The sequence below is a fragment of the Festucalex cinctus genome, chromosome 15, assembly GCF_051991245.1.
Source record: "Festucalex cinctus isolate MCC-2025b chromosome 15, RoL_Fcin_1.0, whole genome shotgun sequence".
Lineage (NCBI taxonomy): Eukaryota > Metazoa > Chordata > Actinopteri > Syngnathiformes > Syngnathidae > Festucalex > Festucalex cinctus.
This window is the reverse complement of record NC_135425.1, coordinates 16,493,688-16,510,797: the sequence shown is the minus strand read 5'-3', so window position 1 is coordinate 16,510,797 and position 17,110 is coordinate 16,493,688. Positions and strand designations below refer to the sequence as shown.

The window sequence follows — 17,110 nt, the reverse complement described above, 5'->3', positions numbered from 1 at the left end:
GTATTTAGAGAGTTTGAATACGAACGATTGCCAGTGTGCGTATGTGTCAGACAGTGGCATTAATTCCTTCTGCAACTCTCCTGGGATGTGGCTATTATCTGCATCGCTAGCACTCTCCCATGGCTAATACAGGCGCTTTATCATGTCAGCGTAATATGGCCAGAGGGAGCAGACTATGATCTGGTGTTATAGCTTAATAGCCCATATTAATCATCCTTTCTGCGGCTGCTGTACACAACCTTGTGCCTTTGTCTTCTTCTCCGCCAACCCCCCCCCGTCTTTCTGCGTCACTCTTCTTCCACCTGATTACTTTTCATTTCTCACCATCTTTCTGCCTTTTGTTTAGGTCGTACTCATACACTTTGTTGGGCCAATTCAGCATTGTAGACAGTATTGATGATTACTTTTTTTTGGGTTGTTGCTCATAAGAAATGAACATACGTGCATGCGTATGCATTGACTGCATGCGGGTTTAACTTATCGCGACAGTGATGCGTCCCAGACCGGAGCGCGCTCGGCCCCTGCGCAGACATTAAGCTTCTTACTGGTTAGATCACACAGATCCTGCAGCCTTCAGTGAGCATCACACAGCTTAGCAGACATACAAACACACATACACAGACATTGACATGCTGTAACCCCTGCAACAAAAATTATTGTATTACGAATGTGAATAGGCGCTGAATACATTTCCATGACCCAAGTTAATAAGTCATCACAGACCAATTTATTTGACGAGAAACAAAGAATAGAGACAAGGCTCATGCCATTAAAGCTTTAATTAAGAGTATAATTAGTGAATTAGTGTTAGGCATTGAGGCATGAGGTGACCATGGACACAGGAGTCTCAAATAAATAAGGCATTGTCTAATTGGTGATAAAATGAAACAATATGAAATATTGGTTTACATTGAAATAAATCCTCAACATACGTATTTAAGTACACTTGACTAATGTGACACAGGCCTAGACGTTTTGTTTTGATTAACTCATTCACTCCCAGCCATTTTCACAGAAGCAATCCCGTTCGCTCCCGGCTGTTTTACTGGATTTTGACTGATTTTGCAAGGCCCACAGAATATTGTGTTCAATTGCTATAAAAGTATGGAACCTACCAAAAGAAAGATTAAAGTCTCTTCCTTCATCAGGAAAAAAAAGTATGTTTCTATCTGTTTCCGTTTTGCAGCAATTAGCATTAGAAGGAGCTAAATTTCATCAGTTTTCACAAATCTATTTAAAATTGTAAATAATTTAGCTTTTTTTTCTAGATGGCCCTGGTTGATCTCCTTTGCTCTGCTGCCACCTGCTGGCCGTTTGTGTAATAACTACCATTTCTGCAACCGTTCTTTGCAGCTGAGAGGCTGCATCAAAGCCTTCTGTATGCTCGAGCATAAAAAAAAAAAAAAAAAAAACGTATAAATACGTCTTTGGGACACTTACATTAAAAAAACGTATTTGCACGTTATTGGGAGCAAATGATTTAAGAGGCAATTTATCAATATTTTCAATATTATGGTTGTAAGTTGCTGTGAAATACATCAGACAATAACCATGTTGGTTAACTTTTACTATAATTCTGTGCGATTTATATTTCGGGCCAAAACCTCGTAAGGCGCAATTTGGCAAATTTAATATTTTTCTCAAAAATCTATAGTTTTGGTCAGTCCACACGGGTGGGTGCCATTTTTACTAATTAATGACCAATCAAGTGTTAATACAACAATAATAAAATGTAAGTGGTTGAACAAACATGCCATTTTTGGGCTGTTTTGAAAAGAGGTACAAAGTTTTGGCCTGACACCATCGATTTCATTGCGAATGTTAGAGAGTTGTGGAGGTTGAAAAAGATCAGATTTTTGAATTTTCTTAATTTGAAAACTCAAAGAATAACACATTTTATTTATTTTCTTGATTTATTTTAAACCACTGCTGACTCACAGCCATGTAAAAAGTTATCATGTTGGGATACCGTTATTCAAAAACGTACGTTTGTTTTTTGTTTTTTAATCCGAGGTATTGGCTCAAGACTCAATAATTTAAAACAAATAATTTGGACTTGGGTGCAGAAAAATGTGATCAGGATATCTTTAAGTTTGCATAATATTTTATGATCATTCTATCTCCAAATTAGGAATGTTTGATACCACTTTTTTTTCATACCGACACCGGTACGAGTACTCAACTTTTGAGTAGTCACAAATACTGATACCACTAGTATTTTTAATATGTACAATTAAAAAAAAAACAGTTCATTTTTAAATATACAGGTATATATTTTCATATATATCCCAATATAGTATTTTTCCTAAAAATTGCATGAAATGAATGGCAATTTTCTATTCTCCTAATTATTCATTCCTGATCATAAAACGGTCAGAAAAAGGCTGGTATTGGTCACCGTCGCATGTACCGATACCTTGAAATAAGGCCAGATATTAGCACGATACACAAAATTTCACATTAGTTGTAATAAAGTACTACACTTCTAAACAAAAGACATTAAAATAAATGACTTGTCATTGCAGAGTCACAGTTCTAGTCCCACTGCAGTGAAAAAAATATAGTCGTTTTCCAAGATGCTATTCTCAGTACAGTACTTCTGTTGAGGTGCCCTTGAGCAAGGCACCCTTCAATCCCCTAAAACCCCGGATTGTGTGCCCATTTCACTTTCATTTCGCATGCCTGCATGTCGAGGATCTGGAGCTCTGTGTGATAAATAAAAAAATATATACAGCAGAAAGTATGTTCCCCTTGAGGGATAATAAGTAATTTAAGTACAAACAAAAATATATATATAAAAATGTAATCTCACTATGCCAACTTCCCCTTTGATGCAGTTCAATTAACCCCCTCAAGACATCAAGACAAGAGATTTATCTTCTCTTTGACAGAAATGCAACAAAATATTCCACATAAATCACAGCGCTGCTGTGAAGTGGTGGGAAAATAACGACGAGGTTTGATCACTGGAGGTTCTTCCGTTCAGCCTCTATTTCACCTCGGCATCCTGCTCCACTTGCCGTCCTTATCACTCGCATGCAAACACTCGACAGTCCCTGTAGGCTTCCCTCCAGCTCCTCATTAGTGTGTGTGTTTGTTTTGCTGACTATTATGTGCATGCGTGTTTGTGTCTGTGTTTGTCACATCAGTCAGCGGACCCCCCGCGGCTGTGCCGAGTGCCCTCCCGGCACTGCGAAGCTGTCTCCAACTTATTATTACCGCCTATTACAGCTGACCGCCATGACACTGTAATAGAACGGCCCTCCCCACTCTTTATCCATGAAAGAAACACCACCGAGACCACCGACGGCAACACCCTCATTTTTTTTCCCCGACTTCTGCACCCAGCTGACTCTGCTGTCCATCACTATAATCATGTTGCTGCTACGTGCCATATATTATTGCTTTAATCACACGGTTTAAAATACACAGACAAGATGTTGGATCACAGGTATAGCTTTCTTATTTCCAAGTTCCGAAAGCTTTCTTTTCTTTCTTTTCATACTGCCTGTAAAAGAAAATTGGCTTTTAACTCATTCACTGCCATGGACGGAAAAAAAAAAAAAAAAGACGTCAAATGATGCATTTTTTGCTGGGCTGGCAGTGACTGTGTTAAAAGAGAAGTAAAAAAAAAAAAAATTCAATAATGAATTAAGTCGCAAAATCCACCTGTTTTGATCCATCTCAGGGGGCGGCCATTTTGTCACTTTCCGTCGAGTGAAAATGACATCACAGTTGCTTTGGACTCATGAAACGACCAATCGGGGCTCAGCTTACAAATGTCACGTGACCAAACTTGGAAAACGGTGATTGGTCATTTTCAGCTTGACAGCACGTGACAAAATGTCCGCCCCCAGACAGGTGGATTTTATTGCTTAATTCATATTCCACAAATCAGAATACTGTCGGTAGACGAGTGAAAGCCCGTACAATTAACGAAAGGGCACTAAAAATTTTGTCCTCATCAAAATCGACTCATTATAAAGAAAAATCTACAATGACGAATAGTAAGTGAAGGTCATTAATATTTAACATCATTCAACTTTCTCCTCCATTGTCCTCGTTTTCAGCTTTCGATTCCAGCTGGTAGTCTGCCGTTGAGCATTGATGCTTAACCATCAGCCATTTTTGTGAATGTGCATGTGTGTGTTCAGCACTTTTGTCACTCGTCCGCCCTTATCTTGGGCTTCTCATGCTGAATCAGCAAGACAGTCGATGCGTGCTTGAATTTTTGTTCAGGCGAGTGAATCAGTCGTTGCTCCAATGTGTTTTCATAGACGAGCAGACGAGCTTTTGAGTGTGGAGGACAGGCAGCAGGTGAACAGTGATCCAATCTTCAACTTGAGCTGAAGAGTGAATACGTGTAAGTTTACTTCTTTTTTTTCTTTTTTTTTACCCCTCTAAACTGGAAATCTAAATGCGATTATATGCGGAATTTTCATATTCAAATCGACAGCAAGTGTAAAAAAAAATCGTTTTAATGGCTGAAAATGGCTTAATGAGCATCCCTTTAACTCTTTGGCCGCCAAAAACATTTAATAACGTTTAGTAAAATCACGATGTATGCCGCCATAAACGTTAAATGACATCAGCTAAGTTGTTTGTTTGTTAATCAATGGGAAGTGCAATGCCTAAGTGCAGTGCTGCCTGGTCAATGGGTTGTGAAACCAAAAACACCCACTAATTATAGCCAGCAGATGGCAGCATTGTATCTGGTGTTAAGGAATTACAATGAAACATGACAGAATCTGATGAAATATAGCATTTTCAAAGATGATGTGATTAATCAAAGCCTTTGTCACATTCAATCCAATGCACAGAGCGTCACTAAACAAAAAAAAATAATATTTGTGTCAAAATCACTGTTGTGCACAAAATGTACTTTTTCCCAGCAAGCTTGTTTTCACTTTTCAATTTCCGCTTATGTCACTCAAATGACCTATTTTCAACTGGTGATTACTAAAGAAGGGAATAAAGTAGAAACATACTTTTTTTTTCTCATGAAATAATTAAATGCGATCTTTCATTTGGTACCCACATTGTATATGTAGTAAAAGCACACAATATTCTGTTTTCCTTGAAAACAGAATAGAAAAGGGTTAAAATGCTCGAAATTGACTAACACTGTGGGGTTGTTGTTTTATTTTTTTATTTTTTTTATAACATTTGGCAGTAAAATAGTTAATAGTATATAATACCAATTACTTATATAGATTTTCACCTAGCTCAGGTGGGTTTTGAACATATCGCATGCAATAAATCGTTGTACAACATTTACTGATATTTTTTGCAAGAATTTGATTTTCAAATCATTCAACCATGAGGCATCCACAGAAAGGCAGTTTATATTCCAAGCATGCACCAAGCCCCATCAGATTCTGAAGTGTGAAAAAAAAAAAAAAAAAGTGAGTAGCTACTGTAGGCTGCCTGTTTTGAGGGTTGTTTGGTTCCCTCCAATCTCACGCCAGCTGGCAATCAGTTGTCACGTGAGTTTTCAGCTTCAATTTTTAAAGCCCAAATATTTTCACCAGTCGGCCTTTGTCAACACGCTTGATGAGTCCAGTAGATATGGTGCAGATAACAGATTAAAATGGGCCTGGAATTGGCTAGAATAACAGCATATAATGGAGACAGGTGACATGGAAAGAGTTGATGGAAAAATAATCCTTATTGTGACAACCATCCCTTTTATAGTGCCCTCTCTTTTATATATATATATATTTTTTTTTTTTTTTGCTTGGAGATGCAGTAGATAAAAGCCTTTACGAAATGGCATGCGAGCAGCAGCTCAGCTAATCTGCCATCACTCTCCAACACAATATGGGAGACGGAATGGAGGAGGGATGGTCCCGATGGAAGAAAGAACAAAGTTAAGTGTTCTTGCCAGGACTTGCTTTGCGGTCTGGCCGTAACTTGCAAATACTTCAGGGTTGACTTCCATCCAAAAACCCAAAATATCCACTTTGTGTTCATTTTGTCTTCCCTTTACAATGGTAGGTGAAATACTGGGATATCAATATGTTGGTAACCATGAACATGAAACGTTTTACGTTAAATAAAATTACAGATTCCAACAATTTTTGAAAGCATATGGTGCACTGGGAGTACATAAGTCGCTGTTTATTGCGTGGGATACATTCCAGACCCATCAACAAGCTGTGTAATTCTGCGATATACAGAGACCATAGGAGAGGTTTTCTTTCAATTTACAATACATACTTTTAGCCCTCCCACATGCTTTGATAATCACTAAATACATTACATAAATAAGAATAATTTCTACAAAAATTAATAGGGATCTTGCAGCAGGCCCTAACTAGAGCTGCAATCAGCTTTGAAGGACCCACGCCATCCAGGCCACTTTGACGTACTGGCACGTTGGAATTATAGTTTTGTTTAAAATGGCACAATAAACCTCAAATGGATTTTATTTTTGCCAGGCCTAAGCCTTTTGCAAACTTTCATGAGTTTTGCCACATGTTTAAACCTCAATCTGTGGTTTCTTCTTCTTTTCCCCCAAAATGGGATTTTGAATTTTTCCTTGCCCAGTTGGAGGATTGCATCACGGGATGCCAGCAAATCATAGTCAACTGGGGGCCTGTGAAGCCCTTTGAGACTCTTTTGTGAATAAGGGCTTTACAAATCAAATAATTTGACTTAACTTTACTCTTGCATTTGCTGTCGGGTTTAATTCCTATTTAATTTTGGTTGGGAACAGAAACTCATGGGAAATAATCCCTCATATACCATATCGTCTACACAGACTCAAATATTATCTTATTATAGCTGTCAAAATTAATCGATTAATCGACAAGTAATCGATTATCAAATTAATCGACTAGGTAAATTTATGTCCTTGATGTCAAACATTTATAACTGTATTTATTAAATGTTGCTGGAAAGCATTCTTTTTCACTGCTGCTTAAACACAGTGTCGTACACAACTGACTTTGGACAGCAAATATGCATTAAAAATATTATAGAAATAAATATTGAAAATTGGGACTGAGTGGGCATGTCCTTAAATACACCTCCCATGCACTTTGTGCTCAAAGCAAACTGAAGCATTTGGTGGGGAGCACAGACAAGAGAATAGGAAGGATGGTGAGATAAAACGACAAGCAGATGGCAACAAGGACATGAGGAGAAACGGGAGGCAAACAGGATAGATAGAAGAAGCCAATGTAAAAGATACGAGTGTGGATGGAGGAGGAGGAGAATGAAACAAACCATCTGGAATATGAGCCCAAAAAAGCCCCCTCCTTAACATCTTATTTAGCCGGAGTAGACTGCTGCTGCCAAGTCGGTGTGTGCGTGTAGCTGTGGGCATGCGTGCGTGTGTGTGTGAGTGCAAACTAATAGAGGGCGCTCCAGATTGGGCTCCATTGTAAACAGCTCCCACAATAAGAATTCTAATAGCGAACAACAGTAATTCCTGTTCCTCCCGCAAATCATTTTATCACGACACAATATGTTAAATAGAAAACAAACACCAGCTTGCACTAAGTGGAAAAAAAACAAAAAACAGTTAATATGTCAGAATGTTGTTAGTGGATCTTTTATTTACCGCCATCTCTCATGAATGTGGTTATATACGCACTTGGATAAAACCATGAGACATAATCACACTGGATTAATATTACTGTATATATGTCAGCATTTTCAGCACATCTCCTCCATCTACCAAGAAACAGCCTTAGAGGAATCACGATTAGAATAAAAAAAAAAAAAAAAAAAGAGGTGAAAAATCGCTATAGTCAGCAAAACAGGTACACCTGAATATTTACAAGCCTTTACCATGATACTATTTATCCCAGCAAGCATAACACATTTGACTGCAAGATAAGTATTCAACAATATGACTATCATTGATGTTTGTATCTATACCACGGATCGGTATCGGATCCCCAGCCTTATTTCAAGATCTCAGTCAGTACTCGCGTCAGCCTATTTGTGGCCTTGTTTTGATCAGGATCTACAGATTAGAATAGAAGAATCGAAAATTGACATTAATTTCATGCAATTTGAAGGAAAAAAAATTCTATATTGGGATATTTAGGTCTTTCTTAAAAATTATGTTAATTTTTTGGAGGGTGAAATGTTTTGCATCAAAAGTACTTGTGGCATTAGTACTTGGTATTGATATCGGTGATCACTCAAGAGTTGAGTACTCGTACTGATATTGGACCACCCGAACTTTTGCCATTAGAGTACTAACAGTTGAATATGTGAGGTCAAAACAGACTAAAATCAAAAAGGCTGTATCCTGAAACATTACTGTTAACAATGCACTTATAAAGTATTGGGGCAAAAGCAGCTGTCATTTTTGTTTAGCGTAGTTGTCGGCATCTAATTAAGTAACTTGTAATCTAAATTACTTTTAAAATCAAATAATCAGTGAAGTAATTCAGTTACTTTTGAAATCAAGTAGTGAGTAAAGTAACTAAGTTCAAGCTAACGAGTCATTCTTATTTAGCCCTTCTACTAGGAATGCTGGCGACATGGAAATCCAATTATTGGCCTGACAATTAACTCATTCACTCCCAGCCATTTTCACAGAAGCAATCCCATTCGCTCCCGGCTGTTTTACTGGATTTTGACTGATTTTGCAAGGCCCACAGAATATTGTGTTCAATAGCTATAAAAACATGGAACCTATCAAAAGAAAGATTAAAGTCTCTTCTTTCATCAAGAAAAAAAAGTATGTTTCTATCCGTTTCCGTTATGCAGCAATTAGCATTAGAAGAGAGCTAAGTTTCATCAGTTTTCACAAATCTATTTAAAATTGTAAGTAATTTATCTTTTTTTCTAGATGGCCCTGGTTGATCTCCTTTGCCCTGCTGCCACCTGCTGGCCGTTTCTGTAATAACTACCATTTCTGCAACTGTTCTTTGCAGTTGAGAGGCTGCATCAAAGCCTTCTGTATGCTCTAGCATAACAAAAAAAAAAAAAAAAAAAAAACATATAAATACGTCTTTGGGACACTTAGAACATTAAAAAAAAAAAAAAAAAAAGAGTTAAGTGACGAATTCCAAATAGTTTATTCATGAATTCGATCCACTCTTATGATTAACTCGGAGTTCTTGAAAACTTCAATGACCTTTAATTTTTCTTATTAAACAAATTTGGCTATTTTGGTAGAAGGTGCAACCATCAGTCTTCACAATAGCTTTCCTCCATGCGCTTATTCCTGGTGAATGAATGAATTTCATGCACACTCACCCCATTTTTCGGGTATGCCACCCAGCCAAGGTCTCCCATCACAGAGCGGGAATCCAGCAGATTAACTGTAAAATGACAATAGCAGCGAGTTGAATAGGGTTGCACACAAACTCGACACGTCACAGTGCTGATATACATGACGTCACACAAGATGTGAACATGAAATGCGTGCAGTGCTTCACACGTTTATGACCACCTGTCATAAAACCGGTGAGACATTTCGTTACGTTCCAAACTGCATTCACATTTTCATACCCAAAACTGCTTCAGCTTCATTGCCCGTTTTACGGTGGCAATCATAATTTGACCCTGGAACGGTTTGATTACATTTCTATTATTTCCTAGTTCTTTTTTCATTACTTATAAGATGAAAAAGAAAATCATTATCATACTGTAGTCACTTTCAAAATGATAGAAAACCATTTTTTTTTTCTTTGTGCCAATATGTGTCACTTTTACTGCAGTGTGGTGCAAGAAAAAGTCTTTACTTCTTGCTCATAAATTTTAGACCCGGCACTGTAACTGTCAGCTGCAATCACATTACTGAAAAATACTCGTTTGACTAAAATGTAATGTTTAACGTTTTGTTATTATCATTTCTTATTGAATTCTTGTGAAATAGTTTGCCTTTGAACAGGTGGAATGTGTTGGCAAGTGAGAAACTAGTTAAGTGCACAACGGTAATTTTCACAATAAATACTACAGTCATAACACTGATTAACATGATTGAAAAGAGGTTGAACTGACAAATCATGCACTATAAAAAACAGATGGAGTCTTGTGGGCAGGGTTCACGTGTGTTTATCTCATCACTGATAATGTTGAATTTGTTCCGTGTTACATAGTGTGCACTCAAACAATAAAAGTTAAAGTCCAACATGAAGGATCTTTTGTTTTTCGGTTCATGGTTGCAGTTAGTTTACATGGAGAAACAATCTCCTTTTCCTAATCACTTAAATGTGTTGTGGTTTTGCTCCTTTTGCATACACAAAATATTCACAGTAGAAAAGCAACCTGTTCTGTGTATTTTTTATTTTTTTTGCCTTGAATGGACCATATTTGTGTAACGAATGTGTGACTTGAATGCAATTCTGCCATCAGAGTGTCACAAACGAGGTGTGGTGGTGGACCCAAATGCAGGGAAGCAGGTCGAGGAGGCAAAGAATGAGGTCAAAAAGAAGTTAAATAAACAAAAATGAGGAGGCAGAAAATGAGCTACAAACTAAGAAACAAAAACAACAAAGTCCAAAAGGGTAAAATGAGACAAGACGTGGAACAAAACCGGAAGCAGGACATGAGGAAAATGACAATGAATCGACGCAGACACAGGGGAGACAAGAGACTAAATACACACACTGATTGACACGAGACACAGCTGGGCAAGACACAAGTGGCAGAGGGTGCTGATTGATTGACACATTAGGAGGGGTAGGCACACAGGTGGACATACTCAGGTTTGACGAGACGGGGGAAGCCCACAAGGACAACATCACAAAACACAGATCACGACAAGAACTCAAAGAAACAGGAGGACAAAATCAAACCAAACCAAAATCAAACCCGAGCCATGAAAAAAGTAACAAAACAAACCCAAACCTCACCCAAACCATGACACAGAGTGTCTTTTAAGCTGTTGACTGCACATGACATGCAATGACAGCACAGTTAGAGTTTACTGTAAAACTAAACACCCCACAAAAATAATTACACACATTGTGTATTTACATTCAAGACATGCTTCATTTTTAAAACAACGCTAGCGCTATTAGTTAAGTCAATGTTAAATCCCATTGACATGCTAACAGGAAATTCAGGAGTGTTATTCCTTCAAAATAACGAATGGTCACACACAAATTATGTGAAAATACATGTACATGAGTAACAACAATACTCAAGGCACAATTTCTTCCCAATCTGTGAAAAAGTCGTTATATTAATAGCGCTGAATCGCAACTTTCTTCTTCTCTCCTTGTGTGTACACTATGGATGTTGGGCACAACACTGCCCCCAAGAGGACAATAATATTATTTCATAATATTTTTATTTCTCTCTGTCGTTTCAATTTATATTTAAAGTTGAGTTGACTCAATGTATTTTGTCATGACTAGGGTCATGCAAGGGTTATTATGCTTACTGTTATGACAAGGGTCATGCAAGGGTTATGCTTATACTGTCATGACTAGGCTCATGCAAGTGTTATGCTTAATGTCGTGACTAGGGTCATGTAAGGGTTATGAGTAGGGTCATGCAAAGGTTATGACTAGGGTGAGGTTGTTTGTTTTGAACTGATGTAACCAGCATCTAGTTTCAACTGGTAAGACACCATGTGATGTCAGAAGCTATGTGATGTCAGGAGTCTTTAATCTCTTTATCTGGTCAACAGCCAATCAGATAATACCATGTCAGTCCTGTTACTCACAAGTCTAGACCCAGCCAATCAGATCGATTCGCTGTCTATATAAGCCTGTCTGAGAAGTGTGTGTCTTTGTCGGATTATTACCTCTGTTCCTCTGTGCAACTCTCCTTGTTTCTCGTCTAGTCAAGTTTGTTCCACGTCTCTCAATGTGAATAAATAGTTAAAATCTTATTTGTGTCTGCACTCTGGGATCCAACCTCAGCATATAACATTTTATTTTCATCAAAATTCAAGGACACACAGACGGGAGAACATGCAGTCGCCACACAGGAAGGCCACACTAGCTGACCTTGCTGCCTCAAATGACACAATTCATTTTTACCCCCCCCCCCCCCCCAAAAAAAAAAAAAAAGAAAAAATGAAACAAGATAAGTTAAATCAAAATCCACCGAAAAGGCTTTTGTATGGCGGAAGAGTTGGTCTGAGGCAAACCTTGTTCTGTGCCTGAGACTCGATCTGCCTTTCCCCTACACACTCCGCTAGTCTTAAAGTCTCTACTGCTCTGCTGAGAATAATAAAAGATGTCCTTTGGCGGCGATTAGTCAACTAATTAGGCCATAAAGAAGAGATAAGTGATGCTGAACTAGATCATATGGGATACGTGTCTGCTTTCACGCTACCTTCAACCATCTAACTCGTGACAATGATCTACTCGAGGCATTTAGAAGACTCGTCACTTCTCAGTTGACGGAGGGGCCTTCAAATGTCACGCTGACACATTTTGAAGGATATTTGACATATTCTGATGAGTGCATAGATTTGTAGCTTGGGGAATCCTATTTAAAATTCACATGTGTAGCACTTATATGACCTCACTCCTATCAAAACGGTCTCTGTGTCTCTTTTCTCTCCAAATCTGCCTTCATGCATCCCCCGTTAGCTTGGATCGCTCCGGTATGAGCTTAATGGCTTACCTTCTCCACTTTATTCAACTCATTCCATGTAATTTAGCCAAATGTGGCAAATCAACACCATTAAGTGTGATGGCTTTGGCACCCACTAATGCGCACCCTCGCATACCCGATTCCATCCTCATTAGTCAGATGTTATTATTATTAATAGAACCCGATGATTGTCTCTAAAACAGATGTGTGAGCATTTTGCAGTAAATTGACATGTTTGGAGAAAGCCATCAATTAAAATGAGCATGGACTCGCTCCAAAAGCGGGAATTCATCAGCTTGTAACTGTTTTCCCTCCAAAGCGGCTCATCAGTGATGGTACTAAACTCGACGAGAAGTTTCCTCACTCCTGGAGCCCGTATTTAAATATTAAAGAAGCCATTAGGGTCGTTGGTATTCACAGTTTGTTCCTCCAATTAATCACGAGCCTCGCAAACAAGAGAAAGAAAATTGCATTTGTCTCTAGCTATTAGATTGATGGAAATAACAAATTATACTGCAAAGCATGATTGGATGTTTAAAAAAAATCTGCAAATGTTTATGAAAATAATGCAAACAATTGATTACTCACAATTGAACTTTACACTGACCTGATCGGACGATATTTTACATTTTATGCAAAATTGGTGATCAGTTCATCTGTGATGTTTTAATATGACCAATTAATCAATGACGTTATTGATCGGCTCTGTGAAATAAGGCATTACACTTAATATTTAATGTTTAGCAGCATTTTGGGGGTTTTCGCTATTTGTGGGCAGGGCCAGTCACGCGAATGGTGACAATCAACTGTAAAGTAAATTTAGAAGTTATTTTTTTCAAATATATATTTTGCTCATCCTCTGATCAAATCGGTGACCAGTTATTTTTAATTTTTTCCCAAACTTTGATTGCTGATCAGTGGCCGGCCGACAAATCCTAATCGTGTAAAGCCTGCTCATAATTCTGTTGATTATTAATCATTATACTTTTGGTTAATCAGGAAATGTTCATTAATAACAATATAAGATAGGTATTATGTAGATGACATCAAATTAAGAAACAGTTGACATATTTCACTAGATGGCAGCACTCATAGTAGCATGTAAGTTAACTAGTTTGTTGCCTAAACAGGCTGCAAATGTAATCAAAACAGGAAGTAACTATTCTGTAAACACGCCGTCTTTTGGCAACATGTAGAAAAAATGACTTTTAAAATTGATATACTGTTTCATATGGCCTCTGCCACTGTCAGTCATAGTCCATCAGACTAGGTATAGATCGATTATCAGCTGGGCTGATTATCAGCACCAATACTCACCATTTTGACAAAATATACCTATCAGCCTTTAAAAAAAAATAAAAAAATACATATAAATCTAACAGATGAAAATAAATAAATTTAAAACTGTGTTAACATCAGGGAACTATTTATTTATATTTTCACTTCACTGGGAAATCTCAACACCTTTTTTTTTTTTTTTTTTTTTTAATTAAAACTAAGGTCAGTGAAAGAATTTAACAAAAATTTGTAAATCTTGATTATCTACAGAAAACAAAATAGGGAGCTATTTACTTATTTAAATTTTCAAATAACTTTGAATATGCTAATGATGCTGAGAGCTCCCTGAACTGTGGAATTTTAAAACAGGATTATTATTATTATTATTTTTGTAATCAACATTTTTGCAAATATGAAAAGTTGTTCAATAAACATGTTTTAAAACATTTTTGACACATTTAAGAGCTGGTGTTTGTTTATTTTACACCAATATATGACCTTTTAGTGAAAGTAAATATCGGCCCAAAATATCGGTTATCGGCCTCATTGACAACTAATAATTTATATCGATATCAGCCCGGGGCAGCACGGTAGTCGAGTGGTTAGCACGTCCGCTTCCCAGTTCTGAGGTCTCCGGTTCGAGTCCAGGCTCGGACCTTCCTGGGTGGAGTTTGCATGTTCTCCCCGTGCCTGCGTGGGTCTTCTCCGGGTACTCCGGTCTCCTCCCACATTCCAAAGACATGCATGGCAGGTTGATTGAGTGCTCCGAATTGTCCCTAGGTGTGCGTGTGAGTGTGGATGGTTGTTCGTCTCTGTGTGCCCTGCGATTGGTTGGCAACCAGTCCAGGGTGTCCCCCGCCTACTGCCCAGAGCCAGCTGAGATAGGCGCCAGCAGCCCCCGCGACCCTTGTGAGGAATAAGCGGTCAAGAAAATGGATGGATGGATGGATATCAGCCCGGTCTATTTCTATCTTAGACTTATCATCACTTTTCTCATCAGTACTTTTAACAAATTCCAAGACTGAGCTCATGGAATAAAAATGTGCATAATGTAAAAGTGAAGACATGTCTGTTGTGCGTATGACCCAGGATATAAACCCAGACTCTTGTGCCTCCTTATGATATATTAGGTGAATTCCAACTTTATAAATGAAGGGGGGGAACACCAGGAGCAAGCAACACAATGGACAAGCACTTCAGTGCACCCGAAACTTTGTCCAAATAAATCTATCATGTGAAGAATAAGCAGTCTGAAGAATGTTCTCTCTTTCCCAGGATAATGCCAACTAATAGCCCTCAACAATAGCCTTCATCTCACACTATTAGAATTCTGCACAGTGTGCAGACAATAGCGTGGGAACACAACCTGACACTCCGTTCCATGCTGTATTGACATCACCCCTTTCGATGTCGAGTGTCACACTGACAGGTGAATGTGTCAATTCAGTTCAGGTGACTTATGTCATCTTGTTTTGCGTGAGCTGATGAAATGATAGTAACAATTTATTGTCTTTTATTATTTTTATGGTACAAGATAACGCCGATGACTTAATTCACATAAAACGTAAACAAGCGGAAACACATTCCAATTAACACTTAAAGGTGTTAAATGTCAACGTTTAGGACATATTTGGCTCCACACAATCTGTTAAGATGCACGTTTAAAGTCACACGTTTGACAACATGTCAGAAGGAGGCGGAGATGGAGCCACGCGCGCGATGGTGGACTAACCGATGAAACACTTTTCAGCGGCAATTAAGTCAAGCTGAGACGATCGGACAGTAGGGACACAAGCTTACCTTCATTTGCCGGTATGCACCATGCCACACTCCAAACCCACGTCCACGCCACCAGCCCGGCGCCACAACAACTCCTCCAACGCGCTTTCATGGCGCATCCAAAAAAAAAAAAAAAAAAAAAAAAAAAAGGTGAAGGAAAAGGAAACAACCGCAGGCGATTGAAATGTGACTTGGTGCCTAAAGATCGCCAGGTCCCCTCAGCAGTCGCGTGGTGCAAGCATGAGTGACGTAGAGTGTCCGCTCAGTGGGGTTCGAGCTCATGTTCTGCGGTGGGGAGCTGGAAGCAAACTGTGCGCTCACCGGCTGGAGACGATCGGCTCGCCGGAGGGGGGCGGGGTTAAGATCAGAACTTCTCCAATCGCCGAGCGCGCACAGGTAAACCCCACTGCAAGACCCTCGTCGTGCAAAAGGCACGAAATTCCTCCTCATTATGGTTTTACTTGCGCAAGTGTGGCCATTTATTAGGATGTGACGTATACACACAGTATCTGCCTCTACAAAAATAATAGGCTAATTATCTGTTTTGCTTCATGATCATGTCCGGGAAATATTCATATTAGTACGCCAAAACAATAAAACATTCTTCAAACACTAAATGAGAGTGAGACAGAGAGCTCATTAATATACATTGACTGAATGATTGATGAATGATGATTTGATTACAGCCAACTGAAATGACAGCTGATTGCCACCACGCCAACAGCTGTAAGCCAAGCTATCAACGATCCCATAGCGAGCTAGCTAGCTAGCTAGCTAGCTAGCTAGCTAGATAGATAGACTTTCTCCTTTCTTTAATCACTTTTACTGCATTGTGTTGCCTTCTCCATTGTATCGTTGTGGGTTTTTCAGACACCCTCAGGCGACAGCTAATCGAGGTGTGAATCTGTGGTGTAAACTTTCGGAATCGTGACTCACCCATAAGTGTTACTTCACTCCTCCTCTGATGTCTGTTGTTAACCACACAGTAGGCCTATTTGTTTTCTTGATATGTTTTGTTTTTCATTCATATTGTCGCATACAGGTGATTTAAACAGCTGATTCCACTATTATACGATAAGATCGAGCATAATGTTTGTTATTGGTTGTTGAGCCAAATAATTAGTACGTTGCATTAGCAAAGGCACAATATTCATCATGAATCATGACTAGGGATGTTCGATACCACTTTTTTTTTTCAGACCGATACCGATACTCAGACCCTCAGTACTCACCGATACCGATACCAACTGCCGATACCAGTAGTACATTTTGACAAATAAAAAAAAAATCACTAAAAGATATTTTTAAACAAGTATATTTCCTTTAATTTTGACAAAAAAAACCCAAAAAAAAAACAGCACAGTCACTCGTCAATAGTCTTAACGCTCAAAATAAAACACAAAAATGCTCTTTTAGTTTAAGATTCACAATTTTGAAGTATTTCCAAACCGGTGAAGTTTTGGTGAAAAACTGCTGCAAGCTAGCGCCAGTTACAGGCAAGGAGGACTCACTTAACTCTTTGACTGCCAAC

At 38.5% G+C, this 17,110-nt stretch overlaps 1 protein-coding gene across 1 annotated transcript in view; it reads right to left on the bottom strand.

Annotated features, from left to right (window-relative positions):
* epha5 (EPH receptor A5) overlaps positions 1 to 15,883 on the bottom strand; it is a 70,496-nt gene extending 54,613 nt beyond the window's left edge. The window contains exons 1-2 of the mRNA XM_077496857.1: positions 15,601 to 15,883; positions 9,223 to 9,287 (exon numbers count right to left, since the gene is read on the bottom strand). Coding sequence (XP_077352983.1) covers positions 9,223 to 9,287; positions 15,601 to 15,691 — 156 coding nt within the window. The 5' untranslated portion in view covers positions 15,692 to 15,883. The remainder of the gene's footprint in view (positions 1 to 9,222; positions 9,288 to 15,600) is intronic.
* Positions 15,884 to 17,110: the final 1,227 nt, after the last annotated feature.